The 11,165-nt window shown below is 46.4% G+C and overlaps 1 protein-coding gene across 2 annotated transcripts; it reads left to right on the top strand.

Annotated features, from left to right (window-relative positions):
• The first annotated feature begins 284 nt into the window (after nucleotides 1-284).
• Nucleotides 285-7,806, top strand: ap4b1 (adaptor related protein complex 4 subunit beta 1). Of its 2 annotated transcripts, XM_048984168.1 has the most exons (11): nucleotides 285-432; nucleotides 787-918; nucleotides 1,998-2,222; nucleotides 2,462-2,592; nucleotides 3,417-3,564; nucleotides 4,207-4,703; nucleotides 5,238-5,321; nucleotides 5,662-5,765; nucleotides 6,040-6,247; nucleotides 6,500-6,796; nucleotides 6,970-7,806. In XM_048984168.1, exons 2-11 carry the CDS (start codon nucleotides 806-808, stop codon nucleotides 7,395-7,397), a joined length of 2,235 nt encoding a protein of 744 aa, XP_048840125.1. In that variant the 5' UTR covers nucleotides 285-432; nucleotides 787-805; the 3' UTR covers nucleotides 7,398-7,806. The 2 variants fall into 2 exon arrangements, with proteins under 2 accessions (XP_048840125.1, XP_048840126.1); XM_048984169.1 differs by lacking the exons at nucleotides 285-432; nucleotides 787-918 and having other exon boundaries at nucleotides 2,045-2,184.
• The last annotated feature ends 3,359 nt before the right edge of the window (nucleotides 7,807-11,165 follow it).

Below are 11,165 nucleotides of genomic sequence, written 5' to 3'. Positions count from 1 at the left end.
GAGGTGTGAGACAAGAGAGGTACCCACCAAGGCACTTTTCCAACAAAAGTAAGAAGGTTCCGCTGGCCGGAAATCGCTTGTGTCACTTTCTTATGCATCCCCCATAAACAGCGTCCTACATTTTAAACAATAAATTATCGATATACTTCATATTATGTTTTATGCACCTATATGTGCATATTATAAATGATATCATCATAAATATAATATATTTATTTAATCATACATTTAAGCATTTATATGCATTTGCTTTCAGTGTTTCCTCTGCGGGGGGAGCATTTTTCTTTCAGGACCGCTTCCGGCCAAGGATCGAAAATAGAAATGCACTCCAAGTAACATGACATGGGGTTGCTAGTTCTTTTTTTTATGAATAAACTAATGTCATTTTGTAAATAGTTAAAAGGCGAAGTTTATAGCGACGACTGACGCTTTGTGAGTATCGTGTTTTAACCGTGCTGCATGTTAAGCGTATGACAGTCTGTCATTTTCGTATCTAATGACTTGGTGAAGCGATGACAGCCTTTCTCGGTTGTCCAGAAACATGGGACACACAAACTCCAGATGTCATGAATGACTTTATGCTCTTGTCAGGGTCACATTGTCGTCGTCGTTGTTGTTTTATTGTATACACCGCATTAACACTGTACCTGTGAAAACTGATTTGTTAAAACCTGTTAAATTGTTGGGCATGTGTTAGGAAACACAGGCATTTTTTTTGCGTTATTAAAATTCATTTTGTGTCTGGGTATAGTGCATGTAACGGAATGCTGCTGCTCTACTTCATAGACGAGCATCAGAGGGCGAAATGCCGTATCTGGGCTCCGAGGAGACGGTGAAGGAGCTGAAGAGGGCTCTCTGCAACCCCAACGTCCAGTCTGACCGACTGCGCTACCGGAACGTGATCCTGCGCGTCATCCGGTGAGAAGGCGACTTAGAATGTGCCGTTTGTCCGCCGTCCTGCTATAGTTGATGGAACACAGTCGTACGTGTGGTGAGGACTCCGCAGTTCTGTTATTTGAAAACTCTTCTGGCATTGTAGTTGATTGCCAAATGTCCTCACAAGGCATTATGGGACAGGAACCCATCTACTGTAGGTATCTAATACACAACTTGTAGAATGCAATGGTTATGAAACACGTAATGTTCTTTAATTATGTTGTAAATACATCAGAAATACGATTGTTTGTTATACATAGGGCATATTACGACCAGGCACAGTCATTAACATCCATCCATATAATCATCCACAAGGTTTCTGTACTGGTCATCCAGTACAGAGTCATGGTGAATCTGAATTCCATCCCAGGGTGTGCAGGCTACAAGGCAGGGCACAGCCAGGGCGAAATGTCATACACAGTGGAGATGCACTGATGGTATGTTAACTATCGGTATCGGCTAATACAGCAACAATTGGCCATTAGCCGATGGTTAAAAATGAGCCGATATTCACTGCTGATAATTCCCTTTAACATGGTGACCCATAATGCTTTGCACACCTACACCTACTAAACAGATAGAAAAATGTCTGCTGTGTAGAATTATTTTAATGTTGGCAAAAATGGAAAATTTCACGAGGAGGATTTACTAATAAACATTTCGACACAACAAATTGGATTGGTCACTTTAAAGTGAGACAGGGAAACGTATGAAGGGTTTCTGAAACAAATCTGACGGTACTGCCTAATAATGCAAGTTTGTCAGTAATACAGGCATTTGGTAGCAAAAGAAAATTCAAAGCAGACGAAATCAAAAGATATTACATTTTACCGCATTGGATAATTAGAGCTTCTCTGTAAAAAGTAATTATATATGTATAAGATGTATACAGTTCTAGCGTTTTGTGCTGTCTAACCCTCTCACATGTTACATGTGATCTACTGGATGGTGCGAGTAAGATCTCCTATGTCCTGATGTACAAAAGGCAAACCGAGGATTCTGCACCCTTTGGATTTAAAGAGAGTGCCCCCCCCCCCCCCCCCCCCCCCCCAATGTGACAGGTTCATGACGCAAGGCCTGGACATGTCCCCCCTCTTCATGGAGATGGTGAAAGCTGGAGCCTCGGTGGACATCGTGCAGAAGAAGCTGGTTTATCTCTACATGTGCACCTACGCCAAGCTGAAGCCCGACCTGGCCCTACTGGCCATCAACACGTTGCGCAAGGACTGTGCCGACCCCAACCCCATGGTGCGCGGCCTGGCCCTGAGGAACATGTGCAACCTTCGGTGTGTTGGCCAGCCCAGGGGGCCTGGGGCCCTTTTTTAGGGGATGCATCAAATGCTCCCTAACTGAGTTATACCATCTGTAATATTTCTCTCATACATTTGTGTTAAAATCTGCTCACCTATGTTCTCTAGACATGACAACTGTCGCTAATGGCCAGTTACCTTCCTTCCATAGTTTAAGGGATATATTTCTTTATGGAATGTTGTGTTACAGGCTGTTGTGTCCTGTTTTGGATCAGGATGCCGGGGATCACGGAGTACGTTCAGCAGCCGGTGCTGACGGGACTGCGGGACAGGGCGTCATACGTGCGGAGGGTGGCTGTGCTCGGCTGTGCCAAGATGCGCAACCTGCAGCCTGATGCTGAAATAGGTAATAGGTGACTTCCTGTTCGACAGACTTTCTTTTTTATGTACTTTCTGTTAGCCTCTGCTCTTTGCATACTGCTGCTGTTCCTTTTTTTATATCCACAGCGGTTGCATGGATTCTGATGTGCTAGTTTGCAGGGGGCGGGGCAACATGTGGCTCTGCAGGTTAAGGATCTGTGCCAATGTCCGGGAGGTTGTGGGTTCAAATACCATTGCTGTCATAGTAATCATTTCACAGTACGACTCTTAACCCGAACTTCTCCAGGAGCCCTGGATGTTGTGTGACCCTGTGCTCTAACCTTAATAGCTGTCTCCCTTAGGGATAATAGGATATGCAAAAACCAGCACTGTTCCAAGCTAGAAAACAGTCGGGCATTGTTGCTTTGGAGCCCGAGGCCTGATATGTTAGGTTGCTAAGCAGCAGGGGATCTCCGGTTGCTAGCAGAGGGACGTACACCCCTCCACTTCTCCTCCAAGCTCTCCGGTTCATTTCCTTGTAGGGTGTGGAGTCAGTGTGGATCTAGTCATTGTACTCATTTTATAGCTTTAGGTTTATCAATTATTATCACTGTATAATTCGAACAATAATAATAAGTGTATTTAATGTTGCATTACATTCATGCTGCCACCCGATGGTTTTTGGACAGTGGTTCTCAGTCCTGTTCCAGGCGCCTCCCCTGCCAGAATGTTTTCATTCCAACCCTAGTTTAATGCGGCAGGTTGGATTCAAAACATTCTGGCGGGGGGCAGCATTAGGAACAGGATGGAGAACTATTGTTTTTGCCCTATACTGATGTCGGCCCTATTTGTGTTTCCTGCCACCTCTAGATGGCACTGTCGTCAACGAGCTGTATGGGTTGCTCAGGGATCCGGACCCGGTGGTGATGGTCAACTGCCTGCGGGCCCTGGAGGAGATCTTGAAGGCGGAGGGGGGTGTGGTCATTAACAAACCCATCGCACACCATCTGCTGAACAGGTAGTGTCTTCCAGGGCATGGCGGTATCAAGCAATGCAGAATTTTATGACAGAACACAGTAAACTTTTGCAGAACTGGACGTGACCATCACCCTCTTTATTGGGGATTTACCCGTTTTTATCAGTACAAATGGTAGATGTTTTCTTGCTCAGGGACTCAACAATGTAATCAGTCGAAACTAATGTAACACAGAAGCACTCTTGGTTCAAGAACAATGACCCTGGTATTCCCCAACTCCGCCATGTCTACAGTGCAGTGCTTTTTGGGAAATGATCTGTCCTTTGCCATGTTAAAAGAAAATTTACTTCTGCAGCAGAATATAGGATCAGCTTTGGGTGGGAAGTTCCCGCCGTAATTCACACGCTGACTGTGGTTTTAGGAAGAGGAACTTAAAAAGTGGAAGTGTGTGGGTTACGGTACTGTCTCTGTGATCGGGAGGTCGCTGGTTCAAATCCCAAGGTCGGCAGTGCGATGTCAATGTCAAGCAGCCACTGTCCCTGCTAACTTAACTGCATAAAAATGTAAATGTGAGGTGAGAATGCAAAAAGGGGGAGCCAGGAAAAGCAGCACGGTCCAGCATGTTGATGATATGATACCTGACACGTACTGGGCTGTCTGCCCCCACCCCCCCTCCCCAAACAGGCTGAAGGACCTGGATGTGTGGGGGCAGAGCGAGACGTTGGGCTTCCTGCTGCGTTACCGGCCCCGTGACGACGCCGAGCTCTTCGACATCCTCAACCTGCTGGACGGCCACCTGCAGGGCGGCGACAGTGCCGTCACGGCTGCCACACTGCGGCTGTTCCTGCAGCTGGCTTCGGGGCACCCCACTGTCCAGGCGGATGCGCTGGTGCGGGCACGGGGCCCCCTGCTGGCTACCTGCACCGCCAGTTCACGCGAGCTTCGCTTCACGGGCCTCTGCCACGTACAGCGCGTCCTGCACAGCCTCCCGGCGCAGTTCTCCCCCCACTACAAGAAGTTCTTCTGCAGCTACTCGGAGCCCGGCTACATCAAGTTCCGCAAGATGGAGATCCTGGTGGAGCTGGTGAATGACGACAACGTGGTGCTGGTCCTGGAGGAGCTCCAGGCGTACTGTACTGACGTCTCTCCAGAGTTGGCACAGGCCGCCATCTTTGCCGTCGGTAAGACCTGAGTCAGGGGTACGCTGGTGAGCGTGGGGGAGGGTACAATATACAACCCCCATTTCCAGAAGAGTTGGGGCATTTTCTAAAAATGCACTAAAATCTGAAATTTTGTACGGTATTTTCATTGTCCCTTTGCCTATTAAACGTTCAAGTGAAGTACCAAATTACATATTTTAGTTTTTATTGCATTTTTAGAAAGTGTCCCAATTTTTATGGAAATGCGGTGTACAGGATTAGTTAGATAGGATAATTAGGATGGGATGGTGTGGTGTGGGATGGGATAAGATAAGACAAGATAAGATAAGACAGAATTTTATTGGTAAATTATTACATAGTGACCGTGGTCGAAAGGTCACAGGTTCAAATCCCAGGTTCAGCCAAGTGGGCCCTTGAGCCAAGCCCCCAACCCCCATTTGCTCCAGGGATTGATAGACCTCGCTTTCTCAAAAAAGTACATTGCTTTGATTAAAAGCGTCTGCTAAATGATGAAAAGCAATTCAGATTTGCCGTCTCTGACATCGGTCTCATCAGGTCGCATCGGGCGGATGTACAGCGAGCGTGGCCTGGCCATACTGACGGGATTGCTGGGGCTGAGGCAGGAGCACATCACTTCAGGTAGGCGGAGCCACTGGGGCTGAGGCAGGAGCACATCACCTCAGGTAGGCGGAGCCACTGGGGCTGAGGCAGGAGCACATCACCTCAGGTAGGCGGAGCCACTGAGGCTGAGGCAGGAGCACATCACCTCAGGTAGGCGGAGCCACTGGGGCTGAGGCAACAGCACATCACCTCAGGTAGGCGGAGCCACTGGGGCTGCTACTGCCGTAAAGTATCTTTGGATTGCAGTGGGCACACGCAGTCAGTTGAACCCTTTGATGTCTATACACTGTCTCTCTCTCTCTCTCTATACTCTTCACCGTGATTATTCTCTTCTTAAAGGTGTGCTCTTATCTTCCAGCTGTGGTGCAGACCTTCCGGGACCTGGTCTGGTTGTGTCCCCAGTCCACGGCATGCGTCTGTCAGGCCATTGCTGGCTGTGAGGAGATCATCCAGGACAGTGACGTGAGTAAGACTCGAATCCCATGTTGGCCCCGTCACTACACTAAATATTATATAAAGTAGTATCAGAGCAAGAACTATATAATGCATTTGAGATATAGCAAGAACCAAATAGGAGTATACAGTCAAAAGATAAAGTACAACACTAAGAGCATCCAGAAAGCACAAGAAGCCAACAAGGGCAACTGGAGTGGCGTAGCTTAGTGGACGTCTTCCTGGAACAGATGGGTCTCGAGGTTAATATTTTTGACCAAGTTCTCAACTTTTTCCTGTCCAGGGGAAACAGGCTCTGATTTGGCTGTTAGGCATGCATGGGGAGCAGATTTCTGGTGCCCCCTACATCCTGGAAGACTACATTGATAGCCTGAAGACAGAACTGTCCACCTTGGTGAAGCTGGAGCTCCTGACGGCAACGATGAGGCTGTTCCTCTCTCGGCCCGCCGAGACCCAGGAGATGTTGGGACGCCTGCTGCATTTCTGCATCGGTATGTCGAGCCACCGCAAAGCAGGCTGTAAAGAAGCAGAACAGTCGTCACAGTCCTATCGAGACAACGTAGCATTTCTAAACGGCAACTCTACATAAAAGTGAAAAAAGCAATAGTTTCTGAGAGTGACAATTATCATTTTTGCTTAACCAAACCCGGCGGAATGTCATCCGAGCTCCGTTGACCTGGGCGTGGCCTCTTCGCATGGAAATGCAGATTGCAGGTTGACTTTGTCTCCCTTTCCCTTGGCAGAGGAAGAGACCGACATGTGTGTGCGCGACCGCGCCCTATTCTACTACCGACTGCTGCGCTGTGGGGTGGAGGAGACGCGACAGGTTCTGGGGGGCCCCAAGTCAGACCCGTCCCTGGGCCTGATCGCTGGCCGCCTCGAGGAGCCCATCAATAACTGGGCTGCCCATTTCAACACCCTGGAGCCAGTGTCCAGCTCGGGGTCTGGTGTGGCTGGGGGCGGCTACAACGGTGCTGCCCTGCCCACCCTTGGCGGCTCAGATGGCACAGCCCACAGCGCTGCAAACTGTACCCTAGCAGGTGGGTTCTAGGTTGGGAAGCCCAGACAAATTCTGGGTGGATCAGGGAAGCATCCGAGGTGTCTCACCAAGGCCAAGGTCTATGGTTTCAGCGACCGGCTGATGTGATGGGCTGGGTTTCTGTCCCAGCTTGGCTTCACAGTGCTTCTCTGCCTTTCTTCACTGTTTCCATAGTGCAAGAAGCAAGTGAAGATCTCTGCTCAGGTTTGCCAGAGGAAGCGGCGAGATTCAGCCTCACCCTGGGGCCTCCCTTGACCCCCGAGGCCTTTGAGAAGCTCTGGTTGGAGCTGGAGACCTTCCAGACTGTGTCGCTGCCCTGCTCTGAGCCCAGCTCTCAGCCAGAAACCCTGCAGGCTGCCCTGCAGCTGGTGCAGATCCAGGCCTTGGCTTTCAGTCGACCCGGTAGTGTTCCCTGGAAGGCCTACCTGTATGGCCATGGCTCAGAAACTATCATCCTCGCCGAGCTTCTGTGTGGTCCCGGTTCTGAAGAGGATAGGCTACTTGTGACTGTCAAACAGGAACCCAGAAATGAAATGGTCCTGAGAGGCTTCCTGTCCGTGCTGGAGACTGTACTGCAGACACTGGTCAGTGATGCCACATAATTTAACGGTTTATTCCTTCTGAAGTCAGATATTGAGCCACAAGCAGAGGTAGACAGTTCAGGTCCAGAAAGTAAAAATCCAGATCAAGATTTTGTTTCAACCAACCAGTTGAGTACTCTGTGACTCTTTATGCTCAATTGGTTGGTTGAAACAAAATTTCGGTCTGGATTTTTTACTTTCTGGACCTGAACTATCCACTTTTGGCTACAAGACATGTACATGGACTGTATGGTTATGTCATAATCGCAGCGCCTGCAGGTAAAGTATATTTTGTCCATGAAACCTGTGGAATTCAATTTTGTTTGTCTCATTTGTTCAAGTGAGTCAAGTGAGTCATGCAACTACCAGGAGTTATTGTAATACACTATTGTAATAGTGTTTGTCTTAAATTAAAATATTTTTGCTCTAATTGCAGTGTCATTCAGTTCTATTCAAGTTAGCAGACTCATGCAGTTGTAATGATGGAACATAGTTCCGGCACGTCATTGTTCCAGGAAGACCAGTTAGTATCCTACTTTGGTCATAAACAAGATATTGATAATACTAGGCATAATAACCAATTTTATTTGTATTCATCCATCTGTTTATCCATCTTCAGTTCTTTTTTGTGGTGTGGGTCACTTGGCAGCAGACTGAGCAGGTCAGACCCAACCATTGATTTCCTTTCTTCTGCGATATCCCAAGAAGTTCTCAAAGCAGCATGCGCTGGGTCTACCTTTGGGCCTCTGCCCAGCAGGACGTACCTGGAGGAGCTTCCTTGAAAGCTGACCGACTGGTATCCATATCAGAGCACAGGACCCACCGTAGCCGACTGCTGTCCATCTGAATGAGCAGCGACTCTAATTCAGGGTTCCTCTGGCGCGCAAACTCCCCACCCTCGTCAAGTAATGAAAACTCAGACATTTTCAGTCATGCAGCTCATGTCCGTAGGCAAGTTGCCCCCTTGGTGTGGGGGTGCGCAGGGTCGAGTTGACTTGTGCTAAGTATATAAACACACATTACTACATTCACAAAGGTGTGTTACATTCCTGTGTGTTACAGTCATACGCCATTATCAAGTCCACAAAGACATTGAGACAGTATCATGAGCATTCCCACAGCCCCATACACAACTGCACTTAAATTTAAAAAAAATAATAAATCAAAGTACTTTCCAGTGCTGCTAACTGGATTTCTCAGGAAGGGAACTGAGTACTCATGGAATATTGAGTAGCAATTGTTGTTTAAGCCCTGATAAATAAAGACAAAGAACTGAAGGAGGGAGTACTTTCTTTTTCCCATGACTGCATTGCAGTAAGCATTTAGGGTAAAATATGGATCCCTGCTCTGTAACGCTGGACATGGCCTACATTCCAGGTTGCCTAGGACTTTCCAAAGGTTGACACAAAGCCTTGTATTTTATTCCATTTATGCAGCCAGGCATTGTTTGGCTGCTTGTAATATTGACTTAATCAATCCCCCATGTACTTTGGCTCTTGAATGGTGCACCATTGTATCCCGTTCGTAACACTGACATTCATGCTGAGCATGTTTCGTCAGTCAACGTGTAGCTTAAAGTTATAGGGCTACCTTTAACACTCACATTACTAGATAAAAAATGCAATGTTCTTGAAAGAAAGAGTACTTAGTTTCTCTGTTTTTCTTTAATACAAAATGTATTCGTAGATTGGTTTCACGAAGCTACCATTTTGATTTTCCTCAGATACACTAATATTTAACATAAGTGTATGCGTTTGAGAAATCTGATGCCGATTATATAGTCTAAGCAAACATCATGTATGACTTAAAATGAGCAGCATGATGAAATTGAATTTCTTAGTAAAACCAAAAACAACGATGTATACATAGTAATATTTTAATGTTTTCATCTCAGACTTGACGGTGACTTCAGGAACGCCGAGGAGTTAATCATTGTGAAGCGCTGTAAACCGCAATCATAAACGATAATCAAATGTAACGTTTCACTTACCTTTGGGCTTTTACACACGCAACAGAAAGTGAACTGGCACTCGCAATTAGACACGCAGTGATGCTTCTTACCAAGTGAATGGAAAGTCAGAATCATTAGAAAAACCTTATTGATCCCTGAAATTGTTTCTGCTACGACTGCACACCTGAAGAGACACCATCGGACACGATGAACACTGTATAACAAAATGAATAAAGGTAATATATCCATCCATCCATACATTTTCCAAACCGCTTATCCTACTGGGTCGGGGGGGGGGGGGGGGGTTCCGGAGCCCATCCCAGAACCTAAAGGTAATATACCATAAACAAAAATCAGATATAAATAAAATATATAGATTGACTAAATGTCAAATTAACTACCATATAAGCTCTTTCGAGAGAGAAGCCATATACTCTATTTTCAATGAGCTACTATGCGCAACTATGTAACTAGTTTGCTATTTAACTAGTTCACTGTGAATTTGAATGAGCTGAATGCTATATAGCAGAAGTTCCTGACAAGGTGCATTACTGTATATTCTCACAGTAGTCGCTCAGAGCCAGAGGTATATTACACGTTAATATTGATAATATTGGACAAAGTGATGAAATATTCCACATTCAAAGGAGGGGCTTGGTATGAGCTGCGCAAGTCGGCAGCAGCAGGCCAGTTCTTGTACATCAGTAGAATACAAAAAATGGACTAAAGACAGAGTAAGGGAGGGAGGGAAGTAGCTTATTGTATGGGTGAGTGACCTTGGGTGTTATAGATCGAGTCTAATGACTATGCGGAGGAAGGATTTCCTGTGGCGTTCAGTGGAGCACTTCATGCTAGTCAGCCGGCACCTCAAGATGCTTCTTGTCCAACCACATCCCGGTGAAGTGCGTGATCCACATTTCCATCAACGGGCTGAAGTCTGGCCAACATTCTCCGATCTACGGCAGTTTCCCGGGTGTCCAGTTTCTCGCTGACCGCAGAGCCAGCCTTCTGTTTCAGTTTGCTAGACCTCTTTGTGTCTGCCACTCTCATACTGCTCCCCGAGCATGTCGCAGCGTAGAAGATGGCACTGGCCACCAGTGTCGAAGAACCTCTGCAGCATGGTGTTGCAGAGCCTATATGATCTGAGTCTGCGTAGGAAAAATAGCCTTCTCTGACTCTTATTACATGCATTTTTATGTTAGTTCTTAGACCAGTCCAGCTTACTGTCAATATGTCCCCCATTAGGTACTTGTAGTCTTGAACAATCTCCACTTTCGCTACATCTAAATTTGCCCCATGCAACGTGACGTAAAACCAATAACCAATAAACTAATGGCCTCTTTCAAATAGTGTTAGAAAAACCGAATCAATGAAAATTAACTAAATATGATGAAGGGTGACCAGGTCGCTCCAATGTTTTCCTGTCAGTTGGCCGTAATGTTTGTCAGTTTTTCCAACTGCAACATGGAGAGCATTTCACTAATCCAATTGTAAAAAATGGAGGCTTATCTGATTTCCACTGAAATAGAATTAGCCTTCGAAGCATTAGTGCTATTGCATTTGCTTGTGATGCAGAAATGTTGACCTGTGTGTGTGGGGGGGGGGGGGGGGGGGGGGAGAGAGAGAGAACCCAAAGATAGAGATGTATGGGGTAAATATAATTGTCTTCCTACACAAGCATGACTGGACCTCAAAAATTCTACGGCCTACAGTAACTGGACCTTGATCACAACGTAAATACATTTAATTAACGTTAAGATATATTATTGCAAATTTATCATTTGAATAGAGCAAACGATGCTGTACTTTAACTAGCTTCAGGCATCCTCTGATGCATA

This window comes from Brienomyrus brachyistius, chromosome 18 (assembly GCF_023856365.1).
Source record: "Brienomyrus brachyistius isolate T26 chromosome 18, BBRACH_0.4, whole genome shotgun sequence".
In the NCBI taxonomy this organism is placed as follows: Eukaryota; Metazoa; Chordata; class Actinopteri; order Osteoglossiformes; family Mormyridae; genus Brienomyrus; species Brienomyrus brachyistius.
This window is presented reverse-complemented; position numbering and strand designations above follow the sequence as displayed.

Excerpts from the sequence above, each read along its gene's own strand:
- ap4b1 (XM_048984168.1), top strand. The coding sequence starts at position 806 with ATGCCGTATCTGGGCTCCGAGGAGACGGTGAAGGAGCTGAAGAGGGCT. Across the intron at positions 2,223-2,461 it reads AGGAACATGTGCAACCTTCG|GATGCCGGGGATCACGGAGT; the intron begins GTGTGTTGGCCA and ends GTTTTGGATCAG. Across the intron at positions 2,593-3,416 it reads GCAGCCTGATGCTGAAATAG|ATGGCACTGTCGTCAACGAG; the intron begins GTAATAGGTGAC and ends TGCCACCTCTAG.